Source organism: Octopus sinensis, linkage group LG23 (genome assembly GCF_006345805.1).
Source record: "Octopus sinensis linkage group LG23, ASM634580v1, whole genome shotgun sequence".
NCBI classification, from domain to species: Eukaryota; Metazoa; Mollusca; class Cephalopoda; order Octopoda; family Octopodidae; genus Octopus; species Octopus sinensis.
This window is the reverse complement of record NC_043019.1, coordinates 21,237,142-21,261,373: the sequence shown is the minus strand read 5'-3', so window position 1 is coordinate 21,261,373 and position 24,232 is coordinate 21,237,142. Positions and strand designations below refer to the sequence as shown.

Genomic DNA, 24,232 nt, shown 5'->3' with positions numbered 1-24,232 from the left:
ATAAAACTGCCAAATTCATGGAAAACCCAAACATTATTTTTATAGAATCTTTTTACTGCTTTTAGTCATTGGACTGTGGCCATACTGGAGTGCTGCCCTCGAGTTTTAGTGAATTATGTCCAACAAAAGACCCAGAACTCTCTTCAATTTCATACGTATTTTATTGATCTCTCTACATATCAAACTGCTAAGTTAGATTTTGCAGTTAAGGAACACAGAATCAGGTGTCTGGCAAGTCCCATGAAACTGGTGCTTTCTGTATTTTTGCCATATACAATGGGCTTCCACATAATTTCAGCTGATCCAGTTCCAGTCTCAAAACATTGATCAACTTGAAACTACAGTAGAAAATACATTGGTAGAGATATTGTTATAAATTCTACATTTGAATGGTTGCTTAAGATTAGATTTTGGGTCCAATCCCACTATGCAGTCTGACAAGATCTGACAAATCCTCTAAAGACTGCATGGTGCTCCAGTGTCCGATCTGGTATTATTTCTATGTCTGGATGCCCTTCCTAACGCCAACCAGTTTACAGCATATACTGGATGCTGTTTTCGTGTCACCAGCACTAGCGATGTCACCACACAGCATGCAACACCAAGATTCCCTTCAAATGAATGAAGCTGTAGCAGAGAGAGAGGTGGCTTTATACTAGGAGATGAATTATATTTATTTATCAAATGATAAAGAACAATTTGAAGACACGTGACTTAGTGGTTTGGCTCATGATTATAAGGTCGTGAGTTCAATTCCTGGTGGTGCATTGTATCCTTTGAGCAAGACACTTTATTTCGTGTTGTTCCAGTTCGCTCACCTGGAAAAATGAGGCGTACCTGTAATTCAAAAGGGTCAGCCATGACACATCTAAATCTCCCTGAGAACTACGTTAAGGGTACGCATATCTGTAGAGTGCTCAACCACTTGCAAGTTAATTTCATTAACAGGCTGTTTCGTTGATCAGATCGACTGAAGCGCCAGTAAAGAAGAATGTTTATTATATTCAATTAAACCCTTTCCATACAATTTGTCACAAGTAAATTAAGTATAAAACTGAATATTTAGCATTTGTGAAGTTTCAAAATGTAGTTGCCCCACCCATTGTTACATATAAGCCCTTCTCCAAACAACAAGGGAAAAGTGGACGTTAAAGCAAGATTTGTATACGAGTGTATGTGTATCTGTATGTGTACATATTTGCATGTATATAAAGCTAAAACTAAATCCAATATCTGTTACCTTCACTGCATCATTTACTCAAAACATGCTGCTAAAGTTTATATTTGTACAATTATACACCCTCAATGTGTACAATATTAATTGAAAAGACTCACAAAAACCAGCAAAGCTTAAATAAAAGGTAAAATTCTACAACAAAAACTGCATATTATACACACACACATGGTTTGGGGTGTTGGACTCATAATTGTAAGATTGTGGTTTTGATTCCTGGACTGGGCAGTGCATTGTGTTGTGTTCTTGAGCAAAACATTTCATTTCAGATTGCTCCATTCCACTCTGCTGGTAAAAATGAATAATCCTGCAAAAGACCAGAGTTCCATCCAGGGAGGACTATATGCATCAGAGAAACTGGCCTTATGCACCTTTCAGAATAATGTGGACTAGCCACCCGCCCACCCACACACACACTCAGTCAGTCAGTCAGTTCAGTAAACTAACCATTTTAAACAAGAATAATAATTTAAACAAAAAACTCCCATCAAAAATTTTCAAATAAAATAAAAATAACTTTTACCTTTGCTTGGGCAAGTAATTTTGTTACAGGGTAACTGTTTACAGGGCCCATTTGGACAGTGGCAAATCAGCTTCTTATGGACAACAGAACAGGCAATAGCATTTGGACAGCGCTTATTGCAGTCTTCACGTAAAGGTTTGTCTATTGCTTCTACGCAAGTGAATTTACCATTCGAGTCTTTTTCACACGTCTCAAGAGGTTGGCAGTGGATGGACTCACACTGTTCACAGCGATGGCCTAAGGAAAAAAAATTTTCAACAACAGATTATTTGTGCCTCTTAAAAATATTGTTCAAAGTTTCAACCCTTTAGCATTCAGGTTAGTCTGTCAAATGTACTTCTTATTTACTCATATTGCTTTGAATTAATCATGCATTATCTCATCATCATCATCGTTTAACATCCGCTTTCCATGCTAGCATGGGTTGGACGAATGACTGGGGGCTGGCAAACCAGATGGCTGCACCAGGCTTCAATCTTGATCTGGCAGAGTTTCTACAGCTGGATGCCCTTCTTAACACCAACCACTCCGAGAGTGTAGTGGGTGCTTTTACGTGCCAGTCAGGCAGTACTGGCAATGCCCTCGCTCGTATCTTTTACACCTGCCACCGGCACAGGTGCCAGTAAGGCAATGCTGGTAACGATCACGCTCGAATGGTGTCTTTTATGTGCAACCGGCACGTAGGCCAGATAGCCGCTCTGGCAACGATCACGCTCGGATGGTGCTCTTTATACCCTACTAGCACAGGGCTCGAGTGCCAGTAAGGTGACGCTGGTAACGATCATGCTCGAATGGTGCCTTTTAATGATGGGACTGTATATTTTTAGAATGATACAGTAGGGTAAATGTGAGAGTCCGGATCTGGCTGGTTTGGACATAAAACAGGAAGAATAATTGAGCCAAATATGGTTGGTTAAAAGGTTAAAGAATTAAAATATAAATATCAAAAGGTTTACCTCCCTCACCACCAGACTCACATTTTATAACAATATGGAGAGAGAGAGAGAGAGAAGTAGGAGCAAGTTACCTGTAAATCCTTCTTGACATCGACAAACAGTATTATTAAATCTATCCTTTTCACAGGCACCTTTATTTAAACAATACTTGGTACACCAGTCGTTGTTACGTAAGTTCTCACATCGGCTGCCGTTATAGTCAGGATGACAGCTGAAAATAAAATGATGAAAATGGAATGTGTCAATAAGAGCAGGGAAAAAAGGATGCAAAGGTACAAGGTTTTTTTTTTTTTAATAGTTTTTTCGTATAGATGCAGGTGTCGCTATGTGATAAGAAGCTTGCTTCCTGACCATACACCACATGGTTCCAGGTTCAGTCCCACTGCACCTTGGGTAAGTGTCTTCTGCTATAGACTTGAACCATCTAAAGCTTTGTGAGTGGATTTGGTAGATGGAAACTGAAAGAAGGCCATTGTTTATGTGTGTGTGTCTTTGTGCCTGTGTTTGTCCTCCATTGCTGTTCCACAGTTGTCAATTGTAGAACATGACTGTCACTACTAATATTGTATAAACCTGATAATTGTGTAACACATGAAAGACCTAGTTTTATCATAAAAAATATATAATATTCTATTATTATAATACTGTAAAATTGTAAATAATAAAATGTGAAAATCAAACTAAAATTTCAATTTCATTAATTAATATATTCTTCTATACACAACCATATAATCTCGGATATATATATATATCAGTCGCCATGATAGATCGTTAGCCACTACACAAATTTTTTTCTCTCCTTGTTTTTGCTGTGTCCCTTTCTGTAGAAAAGCGTAGGCTCGAAACGTAAAAGACTTTCTATTCCTGAGCGTTATACTAATACATCTGTTTGTTTTGTACACCACCTGTCTTCGTCTTGTTTTTTTCGTAAACTCTTCCTATATATATATATATATATATACACTAGCTTAAAAGCTGTACTCTGTGTAGGCTTTTAAGCTAGTGCCTGTGAAAGGCTAATTGGGCCTTCAACCCAAAACTGAAAAGTGCAATAATAATAAAATATTTATTGGTATCCTATCATCTCAGATTTATATCACAGAGTATCACGTTTGGAGAATTTTGTATCACTGTGACATTTGGAGATCGCTGCAAAGCAGCAGGATGAATAACATTCTTGGTTGACAGACAGAATGTTGCATTTATTACTGTAGGTAACGGAGGTAACTGTCACAAGGTTTTGGTATTAAATTCAAAAAATTTTGGTTAGTTTTCTGACACAATGTTGTATTTATTATTATTGATATTATAGCTAAGGGAGATAACTCTTGTAAAACATTTGAAACCTCTCACAGTTGCTTTATCTGCTAGATATAGCAGCCTAAATGCTCTTACATAAGATCCTAATGCTGGATGTTCAAGAACCAAATGAAGGTCAGATTTTCAATCCTGGGATCATCCTAATTCCAAAAAGGTATAATATGTCTATGTAGAGTAAATATAGACTGAGATACATGGCTCCCAGATAGACAGACAGAATTTTATTTATATAGATATATATTTATATATTCATCTAACCCATGCTTGTATGGAAAAATGGAAGTAAAACCACACAAAAAAAAAATCAGCAAGGTTGTTAAATTAGAGCATTCAGAAATGTTATACACCTTGTGGTATTTAGTTAGAGTTTGAATCGCATCACATTTATACCAAGGTGGACTTAATCAGTTGATAAATAGAAATTGACAATATATAAGGACTGGGATTCAATAATAATCAAAACAGTGCTTCAGCTTGGTCGTCACCCCCAAAAGACTGAAAACAGTTATAAAAATGAAAAAATAAAAATTTAAGGTACTTACTTGCATCTTCTTTCATTATTGTCGGGAATACAAGTACCACCATTGAGGCAATAATTTGTGCAAATGTAGTGTTCACAGCGGGCCCCAGAGTACCCAGGCAGACAGCTGGTAATATAAAAGATTCAATCATTCCTTTAGCATTCAGATTTCTTCCTTAAATGTATTGCTTATTTATTCACATTGTTTTGAATTTATCTTGTCGCTTCAAGATTTCAACAGTATGTTTGTATATTTTTAGAATGACATTGTAGGATAGGTGTGAGAGGTGGGATCTGATCAGTTGAATATCTGAACTGAATACGGCCAGATTGAATGCTAAAGAGTTAAATATTAATAAGAGTCAAGCTAATGAAAAAAAACATCAACTACGTCCCTTCATTTGCTCTCCCCTATAATAAATGTAAAGAAGCTGCTCTTCTGAAAGAGCTTGCTCTGCCCCACACACTCATAGCCTAACTCCTCATCTCCTAACATAAAAATGACTCCCTACCTTTTAGGGGTTGTAGTCTTGCAAGCTACATGGCGACCAGAATAGTCCTGGTAGCAAGGGAAAAGCACCCATTACATTCTGTAATGTGGTTGGCATTAGGAAATGCATCCAATTACAGAAACCATGTTGAAGTAGACACTGGGGCATGATGCAGTTCTTGGACCCATCAGTTCCTGTCAAACTGTCCAGCCCATGGCCAGCATGGAATGTGGACGTTAAATCATGATGATGATGATGATGAAGCTTCTAACATGATCATGCAACTTGATAGAAATAACATCAAAGTTTCCTTCATCTATTAAAATAACAGAAGGTGATGCTGGATGTTTGTCCTTGAAAAAGTATAATGTGGGATGGTCATGGCTGGAATACCTTAGATCGTAGGTCTGCTGAATCAGAGCTGATCTGGGGCTAAAGAAGATCAATAAGTGTTATGAATGTAGAAATATACTCATTCATATTGAATGTACATTCCAGAGTGAGAAGAAATACAGAGACATGCCATGTCCAGCATTTCCTAAGGAGAGACTAAAACAGTTGGCAACAGGAAGGATATCTGGCTGTAAACCACTGCTTCAGATAAAAAAAACCACCCATCCAACCCATGCCAGCATAGAAAAGCAGAAGTAAAACACTGGTCAGTAAATCTGTTAGAAATAGCAACCAAATCTCCCTCTAATCACACCTATTGTCTTTAAAATGGGAAATAATTCATCTGATATACAAAAGAGGGCAGTTGGTCATGCTGTCACATCATTGATTGTAGACCTTCATGTGTTGGAACCCCACTTAATGAGAACACTAAATCGCAAAGTGGACAATTATGACCTTTTACATTTATGAGATTTGGTTGCTATTTCTAACAGGTCTGCGGACCATGTCTCACTGGATGGAGCTGCAGAGGCACCATTATGTCATACAGTGTTTCTTGGACAGTTTTTGCGCTGGTAGCTGCAGTCTTGCTACAGCTCTGATGAGAGAGAGAGAGAGAGAGAGAGACTAACAAATAGGAGAGAGGGAGAGAGACTTTATGTGTGCGTGTGTGTGTGAAAACAAAGGTGTTACCTGCAAGTCGGTTCTTCATTACTGCTCATTGGGTCAATACATTTACCATTATAACAGACATTTTGGCAGCGATAATTCTGACAGTGGCTCCCATTGTATGAGGGATTACATCTGGGGAAGAAAGTAATGCAAAAATTTTAATGAAATTCCACACAGTTTGGATGTAATTATAAAAACGAAAAAGAATTCTTTATACAGCTGAAGGATGCAATTCTTGGACACACCATCAATGTTGTATCCTGGAATCACTGAGTGGTTTTGGCTTTTGTTAATGCCCATTTTTGTCTTGGTGATCCAACCAAAGTTGATCAAGCCCAAGGCTTGTGTCCAAGTGCAAATTAGTCTATTCGATTTATATAATTTCTTAGCAGTAATGGGTTGAAAAGCTGTCTCTGTGGAGAGTCAAAGGGTGTACTTAACCAGTGACAAAATCCCAACACAGGATGGAAACCAGTTTGTCTGGTCAATTCTCATTCTTCTGTCTATAAATGTACTGTATATAACAGGGTTAACCATTTGGTTCCAGATTTGATTCAACAGTGTGACACTTTGGACAAATGTCTTCTGCAGCAGTGCTAGAAACCAGTTGTGTGTGTGTGCTTGTGTTTATGTTTTCCAGTGAAAACCAGCATGTCCAGTTGTGTTCCATTATATCAATAACAATGCATTTCAATACACAGAGAACACATAAAAAAAGGATCAAACTGAATAGGGGTTAATAATCACATGACTAAAGTCCCTTGCAGCCCATTACTTGAAAACAAAAAAAAAAAACTACAAAAGCAATAAAAAAGACAATGTATAAACTGCAAGATTTTCCAGTGGCACGTAAAAGCACCATCCGTTCGTGTCCGTTGCCAGCATCGCCTGGCCCCGTGCCGGTGACACATAAAAGCACCATCCGTTCGTGGCCGTTGTGCCAGCTCTGTCTGGCACCTGTGCAGGTGGCACGTAAAAAACACCCACTACACTCGCGGAGTGGTTGGCGTTAGGAAGAGCATCCAGCCGTAGAAACACTGCTAAATCTGACTGGGCCTGATGAAGCCTTCCGGCTTCACAGACCCCAGTTAAACCGTCCAACCCATGCTAGCATGGAAAACAGACGCTAAATGATGATGATGATGATGATCAGTCAGGTGAAAAATTTGTATGATCCTACTTACATACACTTGAAATTCTCATCACACGTTCCATTATTAAAGCAATCGGCATCAAACATACAGCTCGAGATGGGCTTTCGGAAGCAGATTCCATTCCTTGATAGATGCGAATCGGCACAGATGCAAGCTGTCGACTGATCAGGATTTGTGACACACATTTCGTATTTTTTACAAGTGTTTTTCTTGCATTTGGATTTCACTAAAACCAAATTTAAAAAAAAAAAATCATAATTAAGATTTGATTAACGAATGGGGAAAAACAAAAATAAAACAAACAAGAACAAATTTAGAAGCCAGTCTCTATAATTTTTGAATTATTATTATTATCATTATTATTATTGAAGGCAGCGAACTGGCAGAATTGTAAGCACACAGGGCGAAATGCTTAGCAGTATTCTGAGTTCAAATTCTGCTGTAGTTCACTTTGCCTTTCATCGTTTCGGGGTGGATAAAATAAGTACCAGTTGAGTACTGGGGTCAATGTATTTGATTTACTCCTCCCTACAAATTTCAGGCCTTGTACCTTTAGTAAAAAGGATTATTATTATTATGAGAACGCATGGCCTGGTAGTTAGGGTGTGGCACACATGATTGCGAGATCACTGTTTCATTTCCTAGACTGGTTGGTGCATTGTGCTTTTGAGCAAAACACTTCATTTCTCGTTACTCTGCGACCACTTTTGACACCTGACACCATGCACCTGTTTGGGCACCGTCAATTTGATGGAAGGAGTGAGCTAATGAACAACACATACATTCAATCACTATAAACAAATCATTTGTGCAGGTCGTTTGGCAAGAGCTGAACACTCATACGTCATCTTTGATAGGAGAGTCCATCATTATTATTATTTATTATTAATTATTATCATTAATTATTATAAATTATTATTATTATAATTTATTAATTATTATTATTATTATTATTAATTATTATTATTATTATTATTAATTATAAATTATTATTATTAATTATAAATTATTATTATTATTTATAAATTATTATTATTATTTATAAATTATTATTATTATTTATTAATTATAAATTATTATTATTAATTATAAATTATTATTATTAATTATAAATTATTATTATTAATTATAAATTATTATTATTATTTATAAATTATTATTATTATTTATTAATTATAAATTATTATTATTAATTATAAATTATTATTATTAATTATAAATTATTATTATTTATAAATTATTATTATTAATTATAAATTATTATTATTTATAAATTATTATTATTATTTATAAATTATTATTTATTAATTATTATTATTATTTATAAATTATTATTTATTAATTATTATTATTATTATTATTTATAAATTATTATTTATTAATTATTATTATTAATTATTATTATTATTAGTAGTAGTAGTAGTAGTAGCAGTAGTAGTAGTAGATTACAAGTGAAGGCACTCAACCTTGTGGTTAGGGTGCTGAGCTCATGAATCATCAGATCCTTGGTTCAATTCTTGGATTAGGTTACACACCATGTCCTTGAGTAAGACATTTCATGTCCCTTTATTGCTGCAGTCCACACAGCAGAAAATGAATAGCAGTGGTAGACGGGGAGATGTTGAACCCTGCAATGGATTGGTGTCATACCTGGAGAGGAATCTTAAATTTCCGGTTGCCTCAAAACACCTCAGAAACCTGAATAAGTTTTGGCCATTGGTTCAGAGTAGACTCGTTTAAATTACAAATTAATTCCATTATCAATCTACTTCAGATTATTAACAAGGATCAGTTATCACTTGTGAGTGAGTCTGCTAGCGTAACCAGGTACCGTACCACACTGATTGATTTCCTTTTCTATGGTTGGATGGGTCAGGCAAGATACGTTGATGCAGATTTTATAAGTTATGTGCAGGTTACCAAACTTAACCTGGTAACCAGCACTTAACTATATGTTCTTCCTGCAGAAAACATTCTTGGGAAAAATTTTGCTATGGTCTTAGAACAATATGAAGTATTGGTGATGTGACAACTGAAATGGATTTGATCATGGGTTTGCATCAATCAACCCTGACCTAGGGCTAAACAACAGCAACAACAAGAACATCAATAACAACACCAATAACAACTAGAACTCACCAACTCTTTGCTTGAATTGTTGGACAACTTTAATATCTCCAATAAACATCATGTCTTTACGTAGAACAGTCTTTGGGTTGCCCGTTGAAAACTTGTCCATTTTTATGACGTTTAGATTCTGACTCATCACAACATAAATGTGATTTTCAAAGACATCAAGTTTGTAAGGTCCACCAGCAACTGGAATCAAAAGATCATATTTTTACACATATGTATATATGTACAAGTATGTAAGGATCATACACGCATGCACACACACACACACAGAGACATATATATATATGTATGTATGTATGTATTAAAAAAATACAAACTGGGACAAGAACGCAAAACATTTAGAAGACAATGCAAAAAACACGGACAGGACATTCGAAGCCTTCAATCTTCAGTCAAGAACTGGATCATCCTCGCAATTTCGGCTGATTAATCTTGACACAACATAAATTAAAATCCAGGCAAAAAACTTTTTAAGTACATCGTAGGAGTCAAATTGTTTGTATATATGGTACAAGGAAGAGTAAGTCCTTGCATAACTAGCAGCAACAAAAGTTATATTTCTCTTGGAGCATTAATACAAACAAAACAAAAATTAATTTAAAATAACATGAAGTGAAAATTAAACCCCAAATATTTGATAAGCTGTTAAATGTTTTTAATTTCCTGGCAAACACAGATATCACTAACCGTAAATGTTTTAAACTTGTTCTGACCTCATTAGCGAAATATATTCTTCACTCTACTTGTCATAATAAGGATGAATGAATCAGTAAGTAAATGTACAAGACTGCAACTTTTTTTTTCTTGCTGGGTTTGGAAGAAGGGATAATGCACATGGCATTTGGAGACCTTCTGAGATTGCTAAGACATGATGACCACAGAGGGCAGTCCATAGAGCTGGCATATATCTTTCAGTGACGATGACAAAACTGGTACTTTTGAACAAAAATACCTGATGGTAATTGTTCTACTGGATTGGTACCAATGTTATTTTTAATCATTTTAAATGCAGTGAACCAGTTGGAGATTCACTGGAAATCTGTTAAAATAATGATGACTAAATTGTTTACAAAATGTAATATGAAAGAAGTGAGTCATAATACATCTTGATCCGAGAGAAGTTTAAAGGGTTTAGGAATACATTGAGCCAAACCCTACTTGTGCTATAAGCACACAATATAGAGTTGCAAACTTTATTAAATCTATGCCTATGTAAACCATAGTTACTTTTACAAACCATATTGTTTTATTTTTTATTTAACTTTTTTTGATACCAATCCATTTGAGACAACCACCTGTATTTCTGGGATGCAAAAACCTTTTATTTTAAAGTAATCTTATTTAATCATTTCTAAAACAAAGTTCATTTCTGTCCCAAACACCAATTTAATAACATAAAATAAAGACAGGATAATACACCCCACCCCAAAAAAGCTGTCTTTTTACCTTGAATGAATTTTGCAACTTGCTGTTGATCATTGCCATCAATGTCCACGGTTCCGATTGTCTTAGTTGCTATGTCGGCCCAGTAGAGTCGGCGATTAGGAATGTCTAAAGCCAGACCTGAAGGACGCTTAATATTCTTGTAAACCAAAACTTTACGATTATGTCCATCCAGGTCACAACTTTCAATCTGAGGAAAATGGTCGTGGTTAGTCCAAAATATTTTCCTAAGGGGAAAAAGAAAGAAAAAATAGAAAGCCATCCATTAATTCAATCTAAAATAAATAAATAATTGCAGCGTGGAAGGTGTTTGTAAGCCATTTAAGAAACACACAAAAGCCGTTCGATTCACTTCAACATTTAAGTTTAATTTGTCAAAATATTTTCGTCGCTAAAATCCGCGACCTGTTCACTGACAAAAATTTGTGCTGCATGGATTTTTGTCAGTGAACAGGTCGCGGATTTTAGCGACGAAAATATTTTGACAAATTAAACTTAAATGTTGAAGTGAATCGAACGGCTTTTGTGTGTTTCTTAAATGGCTTACAAACACCTACCACGCTGCAATTGTTTTCGTTCCAGCACACGATCTCAGATCAGGTCACTTGCTATGCGAGTACATCTCCGTAATAAATAAATAATTAACCATTAGAAAAGAAAAAAATCAGAAATGGGTGACTTACTTGTGTATTGGATCAACAGCAATGGCATAAGGACTCAAGTATCTGCTTCTGGTAAAGGTATGCATGTAGGTACCATTATAATCAGCCATGCGGATCCCTCGAACAGCATGGTCAGTCCAGTAGATGTGTTTATCAACCCAGTCTATGGCAAGATCAACTGGTTCAACTGGTCTGTAGAATTTCAAGGTAACAGGTTTAACATCCTAGTATGTGAGAGAGAAAGAGAGAGCGAATAAGAGAAAGAATGAGACACACATTAAAGGGCCCGCTCACTGTGAGAGTATGAGGTGTGTCTGTTCACTGGTCTCTTCACAGAGTGAGAAGCATGAGTGATGAGAGGAATGTGTAGTAATAATGTGTATTTTTGCCACCGTTAGATATTTAATATTTTGTCTGTACTGCTAGTGCCCTCTATAACACACTAATTTTATAGAGTCTATTTATATCATCATCATCATCATCATTAAACGTCCGCTTTCCATGCTAGCATGGGTTGGACGGTGCAACTGGGGTCTGGGAAGCCCGAAGGCAGCACCAGGCCCAGTCTGATCTGACAATCCAGCCGTAGAAACATTGCCAGATCAGACTGGAGCCTGGTGCAGCCTTCGGGCTTCCCAGACCCCAGTTGCACCGTCCAACCCATGCTAGCATGGAAAGCGGACGTTAAATGATGATGATGATGATATAAATAGACTCTTTTAGACATAAAAAGTACCAATTTCTAGATATGTAGTTTAATCCTTTAGGATTTGAACCAAGTACTTCCAAATATTCTGTTCTATGTTCAAACCAGCCAGATCCAGTCTATAAGACTTACACAATGATGTAATTTCACATACGAGATAATGCGCATCATCATCATCACAACATCATCAAACTCTTGCAAATGCAAGATAAAGCAATTTCAATCTAAATAAAATTATAAATACTAAAACGTTTTCAACATTTTCTTTTCTTTTTTTTTTTTTCAACATTTGAAATGGAGATCCATTTTGTTTTTGTAATTACTGGTATGGCTTCAACAAGCAAGTTACAACTTAGAAGGATTTACACTACAAACTTGCAAAACATAAAAGAAATAAGAAAAAAAAAAGAAAATAACAGTGAGTCGTATTTGGATGAACCGTCCAACCCATGCTAGCATGGAAAGCGGACGTTAAACGATGATGATGATGAGGAATAGTATTTTGATAGTGAAAGTGATGGAGATTTTCAAGATGCGATTTGATATATTTACTGCAACATGGTAATATAATACAACACCAATATATATTCCTGCTTTTATTGAAAATGTGACCTCTTCTCTTGTACTTTAACCTTTCATTTCCTAGTATAAAGCCCTTCTAGTTCATAGTCTTGCAGGCTGTATGGTGACCTCACTAGTTCTGGTAGCACAAAGAAGCAGTTGGTACCTGCTTGAAAGTTGTTGGTGTTAGGAAGGGCACCAGAACAAGACACTAGAGCACAAAGCAGTCCTGGACCGATCAGATTTTGTCAAACCATCCAACCTAAGCCGGCATAGAACAGGGATGTTTAAACGATGATGATGACAATTGCAAATTATTGTTATTTAAACATCTACTGACAAAATAAGTCTATATACTCTTTTACTTGCTTCAGTCATTTGACTGCGGCCATGCTGGAGCACCACCTTTAGTCGAGCAAATCGACCACAGGACTTATTCTTTGTAAGCCTAGTACTTATTCTATCGGTCCCTTTTGCCGAACCGCTAAGTTACGGGGACATGAACACACCAGCATCGGTTGTCAAGCGATTTTGTGGGGACAAACACAGACACACACATATATATATATATATATATATATATATATATACATATACACAACAGGCTTCTTTCAGTTTCTGTCTACCAAATCCACTCACAAGGCTTTGGTCGGCCCGAGGCTATAGTAGAAGACACTTGCCCGAAGGTGCCACCCAGTGGGACCGAACCCGGAACCATGTGGTTGGTAAGCAACCTACTTACCACACAGCCATTCCTGCACCTATGTAAAAAAAAATTAATAAAAGGTACAAACAAATATTTGATAGCCTTTTCTTGGGCATGATTATCCTTTTAGCCATATTCAGCCAAAGTATTCCATCTGCTTTATGGTCAAACTGGCCAGATCTGGCCTCTTACGCAAACCCTACAATACCATCATGATTAATTCAAAACAATGTGAATAAAAAACAATTACTTTTGACAAAATACTGTAAATGCTAAAAGGGTTAACTCAAAACAATGTGAATAAATAAACATCACATTCGACAAAGTAATCTAAATGCTAAAGGACTTAGCCATGCCATGGAGTCTGTCGGCTTCACTCTTTGCTGTCTCTGACTGGTGCTTTATGATGTCAAATATGCATTTAGGAGTTTATTGATATTATTAGACATTTATTGAACAGCAAACTCACTTGTATATTTGACTGATAAGTATCTCTTTTCTTGATGTTAACAACAGGAAGACCCATCTTAGTAATCTCGCCATTCAGCAACATGAAGACGACATTTGCATCGATGTCGAGCTGAATACTGGAGATTTTCTCTCCTTTTTTGTGCTGGAAAATAAATAAATAAATATAGGAATAAATAAGCGTAATAGTTTCGGTGTAAATATTCGATTGAATGGAATTCGTCAAAGTTTTTGAAGGGGAAAAACAGAAACAGAAAGTGAAACAAGCCATGACAATCATCCATTTGACAGAGAAGGTTGGGTTATTGATTTGGGTATTTATTTGACAAATTATAATGTGATTTATGGAGTTTATTTGTGTCTAGGTAAGCATTTCTTTCTTTTACTCTTTTATTTGTTTCAGTCATTTGACTGCGGCCATACTGGAGCACCACCTTTAGTCGAGCAAATCGACCCCGGGACTTATTCTTTGTAAGCCCAGTACTTATTCTATCAGTCTCTTTTGCCGAACCGCTAAGTGACGGGAACATAAACACACCAGCATCGGTTGTCAAGCAACGCTAGGGGGACAAACACAGACACACAAACACATATACACACACATATATATATATATATATATATATATATATATATATACACACATATATACGACAGGCTTCTTTCAGTTTCCGTCTACCAAATCCACTCACAAGGCATTGGTCGGCCCGGGGCTATAGCAGAAGACACTTGCCCAAGATGCCACACAGTGGGACTGAACCTTGAACCATGTGGTTGGTTAGCAAGCTACTTACCACACAGCCACTCCTGCACCTAGGTACAGTCTTTCTTTTTATTAGTTTCAGTCATTGGACTGTGGCCATGCTGGGGTACTTTCTTGAAGAGTTTAGTCAAACAAATAAACCCTAATATATATTTTTAAGTCTGGTTGTCAAGCAGTGGGGGAGGGGGAGACAAACAAATACACACAAATATATATGTACACACACATAATATATATATATATATATATATATATATATATATATATATACCCAGTCGAAAACCACCTCTCCCCATCTTTCAAATAGTCCACCCATTTAGCTGAGGGGACTTTTCCTTTTGCTTTCCTTGTTCATTTCTTGAAATGTTTTGCAGATGGTTATTGTAATTTAATTTTGTTTTAATTGCATTCACCAACTTTATAAAGTCCAGCAAACTTTTTGCGATATCAGTGAATGTATAATTATTTATCTGTTCCTTGTAGATCAGAGGAAACAAACTTCATTTAGACATGTGACAAACAGGTACACATCAATAACAAGGCCTGAAAAGACCAAAATGCATCTGGTATTCTTAGGGGTTTGCCTTGCCCCAATATTTATGTATGTATGTGTGTGTGTACACATATATATATATATAGGGTTTTTAACACATGTCTTTGAAGAGATTTTCTCTCAGACAAATGTCAAGCATCATGCCTTTCAATGGTGTATATACCTTAAGTGCAGTACACCGAAGACTATTTTAATTTAATGCTGTTTCAATTACATACACTGTATCTATTTCTTTCTATTATTTTACAGAACCTCTAACAACATCTTGAGGAATCTTAGTCGCCAAATGCTGCTCTAAAGAATTCATCAATCTTACTGAGAGGAACTTCAAAGAGACAGATTCTTTGTCAGTTATGATGAGGAGGTTTCTAGTTGATCAAATCAATGGAACAGCTTGATTATGAAATTAATGTACAAGTGGCTGAGTACTCCACAGATACATGGTTCTCAGAGAGATTCAGCATGACACAGAATGTGACAAGGCCGGCCCTTTGAATTACAAGTACAACTCATTTTTGCCATCTGAGTGATCTGGAGCCATGTGAAGTGAAGTGTCTTGCTGAAGGACATGATGTGCTTTGGTGTCTCAAACTCCTGACCTTACAATCATGAGCCGAATACCCTTAATTACATGGCCACCAAAATGCTGGAAACAAGAAGGTCAAAATGTTTTGAAGAAAAACTGAACAATGAATACATTATAAAAAAAGGAAAGAAATAAAAGTTAAAAGCAGTTACTGACTGTCCAAACCCTGAGTTTCTCAATGTCCCTCGATGGGCTACTGACATGAAGGGTGTTCTCTTCAGCTATCAATAAGAAAGCATCTTCGCCTAAAAGGACAAGAGAAGGAATTAAATTTAAAATCAGATTAAGGTAATCATTACATTGTTACAAATAAGATCATCTGGAGCAGGGGAAAGAGGATTTTTGTTTTCATATTTGAAGGCTATTTTGAATTGTTACCAAGTTGTGATCCCTGTGCCGGTGACACGTAAAAAGCACCATCCGAACGTGGCCGATGCCAGCACTGCCTTGACTGGTTTCCGTGCCGGTGGCATGTAAAAAGCACCAATCCAATCGTGGCCGTTGCCAGCCTCGCCTGGCACCTGTACCGGTGGCACGTAGAAAGCACCCACTACACTCACGGAGTGGTTGGCGTTAGGAAGGGCATCCAGCTGTAGAAACACTGCCAGATCAGACTGGAGTCTGGTGCAGCCTTCTGGCTTCCCAGATCCTCGGTCGAACCGTCCAACCCATGCTAGCATGGAGAACGGACATTAAACGATGATGACGATGATGATGATGATGATAAGATTGTGCTAGAAGAAAATATTATTAAGCAACAGACACAGACATAGCTGAATGGTAAAGAGGTATGCTTCCTAAACATGTAGTTTTGGGTTTAATATCACTGCATGGTATCTTGTCCCAGTGTCTTCCACATTTCATTTGGTTTAATCTGTAATTATCACCTACTTATTGTGTTATTCCTGACTGCCATAATATCTGACTGTTACCAAAAGTTTATGATAAATTTAAATAAATTTATTCAGTCTATTATCCTCTTCTTTGTGAATGCACGCAGCTTACTATCATAAAATTGTAGATTCAATCCCTGTCCTGGGCAGTGTGCTGCGTCCTTGAGCAAAACACTTCATTTCACACAGCACCAGTGTACTCAACTGAAAATGAGTACCAGCTGAGTACTGGTGCAACCCATCCCATCTCACCCTCCCGTTGTCACGTTTTTAATGTTCTGCTGAGTCAAGGATGGGAGGGTTGAGAAGGTGTCTACTCACAACTATATAGACACATCATTATTAGCATTTAACATCCATTTTCCATGCTGGCATGGATTGAATGGCTTCACAGGAACTGGTAAGGACAGGGGCCACACCAGATTTCATAGTCTCTTTTGGCTTGATTTCTACAGCTGGCCGGTGGCACGTAAAAAGCACCCACTACACTCACGGAGTGGTTGGCACCAGGAAGGGCATCCAGCTGTAGAAACACTGCCAGATCAGACTGGAGCCTCCTGGCTTCCCAGACCCCGGTCGAACCATCCAACCCGTGCTAGCACGGAAAACGGACGTTAAACAATGATGATGCCCTTCCTAATGTCAACTATTTTACAGAGTGTACTGGGTGCTTTTTACGTGGCTCCACTATCAGTATTTTTTATGTGGGACCAGCACTCTTAAAACACTTATCTAAAGATAAACAATCACATGATTTAACTATTGAGGCGATAAGATATTATATGATCAACTTAAAAACAATGAGAATAAATAAGAATTACATTTGACAGAGCAATCTGAATGCTAAAGGGTTAAGCAATAAACTCTTACCATTGGCCTTGCATTCAAACCGGTGGTTTTCATACATTGGAACAAAGTTTTTCTCACACGAACAGTTATAACCACCGTAAAAGTTGGTGCAGAGTTGTGGACAATAGCCATGCAGTTGACATTCATTTACATCTGAAATTGAAAGAAGTCAAAATGAGAATGTCAACGGAAATGGGTGATGGAGGTGGAGGGTGATGAGGGAAGTGAAGACACTGATTTCATGTTGGGATATGTCACTTTGGTGTCTTTTAATCCATTCAATGGAGCTCACTGAAGATAATGATTCCATGTAAGGCAAATATGGCTGGAAGATTACCTGAGCGCTTCTGATCAGTGTTTCCTATTTTACTCAGATGGGCCCTCAAAATTCAAAGCCATTTGATGTTTAAAAATTCACATTGTATTTTTATTATTAAATATTATTAGAAATTGTATAAAAATAATTATTAAAATATTTTGTGCATTGTAGAAGTATAACCAATTTATTGCAGATAACAAAATCTTAGATGGACCCTTTTTGGGAAGCATGGGATAGGGTAATCGGCTCCTGGACTGAGCAGCACAGTGTGTTCTTGAGCAAGGTACATCATTTCACGTTGCTCCTGCCTGCTCAGTTGAAAATGTGTGGCAGCCAAGTGCTGCTGCTTCCTACTTTCTGTGTGTGTCTTCCTCTCCAGCTTTTGCTGTTGCACTGGATCAAGTGTGAGAGGGCCAAGAAAGGTTTACTCATGGCTAAATAGGTAATTTAAACAATTATCAAAAGCATTATACAAGCTGCAAGGGTCATATTTGCTTACAAGTGAAGGCAGCGAAGTAATCATAGTTAATAGTGGGAGAGTGGGGTGTTGGTGGATGGACAACAAAAAAGGCGATGCTTTAAAATGAAGATGGCATTTAAAAAACGGAATTTATTTCACATACCTATGCAAGAGACACCATCATTGGCAAGTTTAGTTCCAGTGTTACAACTGCATTTGAAGCCAACGGAGTATTTCTCACATATCTGAGCACAGGTATTGGATATGGAACAAGTTTCTGCAGTAGCTGGGGGAGGAAAAAAAATAATAAAAACACGAAACAATAGAGAGCAATAAAAAAAAAAAAGAAACAACTAACATAATGGCGGTGCCCCAGCATGGCCACAGCTCATGAGCTGAAACTAGAATCAATCAATCAATCATAAGACTGATTTCTTATAAAGATATCTTGGCTCTCTATCGGTTATGATGACAAGTGTTCCAGTTAATATGATCGACAAGACCCCAGTGCATAACTGCTACTTAATTTATTGACCCCGAAAGGATGATAGGCAAAGTCGACCTCGGCGGAATTTGAACTCATTTCGCCCGGCGTGCTAACATTTCTGCCAGCTCACCGTGGGGCATACCTTTAATGTAGTTCTCAGGGAATTGCTTCCCAACCAGCACCTTGGGCAAATGTCTTCTACTATATAAATCTTCAAGCTGACCAAAGCCTTGTGAGTAGATTTGGTAGAAGGAAACTGAAAGAAACCTGTCGCGCACGCGTGTGTGCATGCATGTGTTTGTCCCCCACCACTGTTTATCAACCAGTGCTGGTGTGTTTACATCCCTGTAACTTAATGGTTTGGCAAAAGAGACTGATAGAATAAGTACCAAGTTTAAAATAAAAATAAGTAATTCTCTAAGGTGGTGGCTCAGCGTGGCCACAGTTTAATAACCAAAACAAGTAAAAACTAAAAGATAAAAGAAATAAAATAAATTGTAGAATGCTTGATTGTGTTGATTAAGAAGTTCACTTTGCAAGCATGGGGTTTAAGGTACAGCCCTGGGCCCACCAATGACTTGTGAGTGAATGTGGGAGGAAGAGGCCTGTTATGTGGGTGTGCCAATGTTTACATCCGGAGTGCTTAATATGAAACAGTACTGAGCTACAATCAGTGAAACCAACAACGATTTCATGTCAACAGATCTGTAGGCTCTATGCTTTTGAAGATGTGAAGAATACATGTAATCTCTGAAGAGCAATTAACAAATTGTGAAACAGTCTGTCGGAAGACTCTCCACCACTTTTTTTTCACACAACAAAAACATAGAAAGAATGTACTAACATGGTTATATTTCTCTCACAGCTATGCTTTCTAATATTTAAATTAAAACAATAATTTTTCAAATAACCTCTTAGCTACATCAAGTCGAGACAAAAGAATTAAGGAACAAAAAACAAAAAAAAAAAAGAAAATCCCAGACACTTACAACAAATACTTTCAAGCTCATCGGAACCATCAAGGCAGTCTTTGACTGTGTTGCATATGTGTGCCATAGGAATACAGCCGGAACTGTTGATACATTTAAAATCTGTAATCTTACAGTTGTAACGTGGTGTCACTTTATTACCTGTACAAGAAATGAGAGAGAAAAGAAGCAAAACAAGAAAAGTAAATAAATTTAAAATATTTTTTAAAAAAACACAAACCATGTATTTCTTAATGCATCTAACCCTTCAGATTATTGTCAAATGTCATACTTATATTTATTTACATTATTTCGAATTCATCATACATCTTCTAACAGCTTAAACATTTCAATGATGTGATTTTCTTTTATTCTTTTACTTGTTTCAGTCATTTGACTGCGGCCATGCTGGAGCACCGCCTTTAATCGAGCAACTCGACCCTGGGACTTATTCTTTTGTAAGCCCAGTACTTATTCTATCGGTCTATTTTGCCGAACCGCTAAGTAACGGTTTGTTTATTTTTAGAATGACATTACAGGGTAGGTGTGAGTGGCTGGATCTGGCTGGTTTGAACATAAATCAGGCAGAATATTTCAGTTAGATATGCTGAAAGGTTAGACAGTGATGCTTAGCTCCAGATCAGCTCTCATCAAGCACAGCTAATAAATAAAGACCTTACAATGACGTCTAATATTCTTTTAATTTTCACTTTCATGTATTTAGAACTACATTATTCACTGCATTCCTTTTATTTCTATTAACTCTTTGCTTGTCCTGTGTATCACATACGATACACATTCCCAATATTTTTCAAACCATCAGAATAAGTTGGGACTTATGAAAGGGAAGCTTTATATTACTCAAAACATGTGAAAGGGATGATTAAAAGTCTGAAAACAAGCATGGACACTTAGGACATTTAGGACCTGCAACTTTATGTACATGAGACCACTGGGTCATGTGGTTTCAAATTTTGAGAAACTAAAAATATTTATTGCACAGTTTAACCCTTTAGTTTTTAAACCGGCCATATCCGGCCCAAATAATCTACCTGTTTTCTATTAAAACTGCCCGGATTTGGTATCTTACACAAACCTATAATGTCAATCTAAAAACAGGTGATAACAACATCGAAAACTTAAAGCTACGAAATAATGCATGATTAGCTTAAAACAATATGGATGAATAAATATTATATTTGACAGAATAATCTGAATGCTAAAGGGTTAATTAATTACCTACACATAACAGTTATTTGGTCCACTTAATAACAACCTTATTTAGACAAACCCCATCACTGTCCAGTTCCAGACTTCAGATGAGGTTAACTTCATAAACAACAACTAAATAAATCAAGTCAAAACATCAGGTAAAAAGTTAATATTCTAACTTACAGCCTACTTCATCCGATCCATCAGGACAATCAATATCCCCATCACACACAGCAATGTTCCGGATACAAATGTTATCAGAGCAAGCGAAATCTGATGGTTGACAAGTGGTGTTGGCTAAAAAAGAAAAAGAAAAAAAAAACCATGAAAATATACTTTAAATGGTGTAAAAATGCTGTTTATTTAGAAGCGTTTTTATTTGTTACTGATCTGGTGTAACAATGCAGTGAAAAAACATATGAAAAAACATCACATTTAGCTAATTTCTTGCTAATTACTTTCTGTATCACCAGAATAGAAAACTGGCATTAGACTGGCAGAAACACCTTCCAAAATAGAGTTGAAATGATGATGCTGATAATGACGACTAGGACTGATACAGTTAAACCGCATCTCTGGTTTCTGGAGTATTTCAAGAGATTGAGAGAAACTCAACCAGCATTGGTTAATTCTCATATAAGCATATTTCTTTAGAAATTACACTGCTGGCTGTATAGTATTGGATTCGATCTTGCATTTTGCCACTTAGAAATCACAGTTCGATCATGTGTGCAAACCCAATTGTTATCCAATGAACAACTGTCAATGGCACAGGGTTTTTACACATCACCAGCGTGGCTGCATTTCATGTGTTACCAACACTGACCACAACTACAATTTCACTTAGCTTGACCTGCCCTCTCAAGCACAGCAAATTGTCAAAAGTCTCAGTTACTTGTCATCGCCTCCATATTTCACCACCTCATCCCACATCTTCCTGGATCTGTCCATAAGTTCAACATGAAAGGGAAAAAAAAATCCCCAAAAACTAAGGACTATAAGAATTGGCCATTAATAACCTTTTAAACAGATATGGTGAGAGTTTGTCAATCATAAGGTTATAGACATGCGATAGAATTGAACAGGTTTTTTTGTGTTTTTTCCATGGTTGAAGCAGTTCTCTCATTAGGCATAAAGATGGTAGGTTAACATAAATAATAATAATAGAATTTTTTATTAATTTTGAAATCACTTACTACATGTAATTAATGTTTCATCGGATCCATCTTCACAGTCTTTGGCACCATCACATTTCCAAGAAACAGGAATACATTGCCCATTATTACATTTCCAATGGTCATCAGAGCATTCTGACACAAAAAAAAGAGAAACAATGAAATATTTATGGATTATTTCATCATTTTTATTATTTTTGGGGTCTGCACCCTTCCCCCAAAAAACAAAAATAAAAACAATAATAAAAAAAGGAAAGAAAGAAAGATATATTAAATATCATATCACTATTATTATTATTTTCTAGTCATCATTGGACTCTGGCCATACTAGGGCACTAATTTCAAAGGTTTTAGTTGATTAGTACTGGTATCAGTCTAATACATATCCTATTGACCTCTTAAGGAGAAATAGGCAGAATCAACCTTGGAATAAAGAGACAATGAATGTTTTGTTTTTGTTTTATGTGACCCATCAATACTCGCATTCAAATTTTAAAACTCAGCTAGCAATTTTGATGGGAAGAGCTAGTTGATTACATCAACCCCAGTACTCAACCTAGGGCTAAACCCTCCCACACACACACACACACACACACACACACATAAAAAATTTTGAAAAAGGTACCTACCACAATTTTGCTCATCAAATCCATTATCGCAGTTTATATTGCCGTCGCAGACCCACTCATGAGGAATGCAGCTGCCCGAGTTATTGCAGGAGAACAATGTGTCACAGGAATCTAAACAGAGAAGAAGAAGGAGACCGATATACACTGGAAGCTATGCAAACACTATGGACTGACAATAGAAAAAATATGGTATAGGCACACTCCAGAAAAGGGCTCAGAAAATGACAAAGCAATCATACTCTGGTATATGTCAATACACACAGATAGAGAAATCAAGGCTAATAGGCCAGATATAGTTGTTAGAGATCACCAAGAAAAAATTGCTTTCTAATCGATGTATAAATACCAACAGAATACAATGTATCTCTAAGAGAAACTCTCAAAATACAAAGATCTGGATATAGAGGCAACGTGCATGTGGAGCCTAAAGACAAACAATCCCTATAATAACAGGTGCATTAGGTATGATTGAAAAATGTTTAGACAAGTACCTAACCAAAACACCAGGACTTACAAATCTATGTAACATACAGAAAATAGCACTACTAGGCACCACACACATCTACATAAAGCACATTCAATACAGTGAAAATAAAAGCATCACAGCATATATCCAAGGCACACACAGCTGTGTTTTGGTAATGCAGTGAAAGCACATTAAGAATAAGATGAGGAGAGGATATACTTACGGGTTGCACAATGAGCTTCATCACTGCTGTCGTTGCAGTGTGGCATACCATCACACACAAAACTTTGACTTATGCACTTGCCATTGTTGCAGCGGAAGAGATTATTTGGGCAATTGTTAACTAGAAAGAGGGACAGACAGACAGAAGAAATTTATACATAAGAAAAATTGGCATTCATTTTAGGCAAAAAGCACCCCACAAAAATACTGAAGACTGATTATATTTTGTTTGTCAATCAATCAGTCAATCAATTAATCAATCACAACCACTACCACTTCCACCACCCCAACCATCATCATCACTGTCACCAATATTGCCACCACTGCCACCATTTTATGTCCCCTCCATGTTGGCACAGACTGGAGGAATTGTCATGGTCTGAGGTAGTTTTTCAGATTACAGCCCTCCTTTGACATGTTTGGGAAACTGTCTTGCTCCTCCTCTTCCTTCTCATCATCATTTAACACAGATGATTCTCAACCCTTTTTCTTACTATGGGGGCCCCTTTTTATTACTATCTTATTGTGGTGGACACCCATAGCCATTTGATGTTAAAAAAATCTAGTTTTACTCTTTACTCTTTTACTTGTTTCAGTCATTTGACTGCGGCCATGCTGGAGCACCGCCTTTTAGTCGAGCAAATCAACCCCGGACTTATTCTTTGTAAACCCAGTACTCATTCTATCGGTCTCTTTTTGCCGAAC

General features: G+C 36.8%; 1 protein-coding gene and 1 long non-coding RNA gene across 5 annotated transcripts in view; one reads left to right on the top strand and one right to left on the bottom strand.

Moving 5' to 3' along the window:
* LOC115223367 (low-density lipoprotein receptor-related protein 1B) overlaps window positions 1-24,232 on the bottom strand; it is a 262,355-nt gene that overhangs the window by 16,199 nt on the left and 221,924 nt on the right. For all 4 annotated transcript variants that reach the window (XM_029793862.2, XM_036512479.1, XM_029793861.2 and 1 more), the window contains 17 exons: window positions 23,529-23,648; window positions 22,840-22,950; window positions 22,232-22,345; window positions 21,219-21,332; window positions 19,845-19,985; window positions 18,532-18,654; window positions 17,611-17,742; window positions 16,004-16,092; window positions 13,947-14,090; window positions 11,526-11,728; window positions 10,846-11,069; window positions 9,403-9,582; window positions 7,294-7,489; window positions 6,131-6,241; window positions 4,576-4,680; window positions 2,785-2,924; window positions 1,758-1,994 (listed from right to left, as the gene is read on the bottom strand). In XM_029793862.2, coding sequence (XP_029649722.1) covers window positions 1,758-1,994; window positions 2,785-2,924; window positions 4,576-4,680; window positions 6,131-6,241; window positions 7,294-7,489; window positions 9,403-9,582; window positions 10,846-11,069; window positions 11,526-11,728; window positions 13,947-14,090; window positions 16,004-16,092; window positions 17,611-17,742; window positions 18,532-18,654; window positions 19,845-19,985; window positions 21,219-21,332; window positions 22,232-22,345; window positions 22,840-22,950; window positions 23,529-23,648 — 2,484 coding nt within the window. The remainder of the gene's footprint in view (window positions 1-1,757; window positions 1,995-2,784; window positions 2,925-4,575; window positions 4,681-6,130; window positions 6,242-7,293; window positions 7,490-9,402; window positions 9,583-10,845; window positions 11,070-11,525; window positions 11,729-13,946; window positions 14,091-16,003; window positions 16,093-17,610; window positions 17,743-18,531; window positions 18,655-19,844; window positions 19,986-21,218; window positions 21,333-22,231; window positions 22,346-22,839; window positions 22,951-23,528; window positions 23,649-24,232) is intronic.
* On the top strand, window positions 93-23,535 carry LOC118767621. The gene is made up of 3 exons (XR_005003542.1): window positions 93-102; window positions 4,899-4,914; window positions 23,373-23,535. It is a non-coding gene; the product is annotated as an uncharacterized LOC118767621 (long non-coding RNA).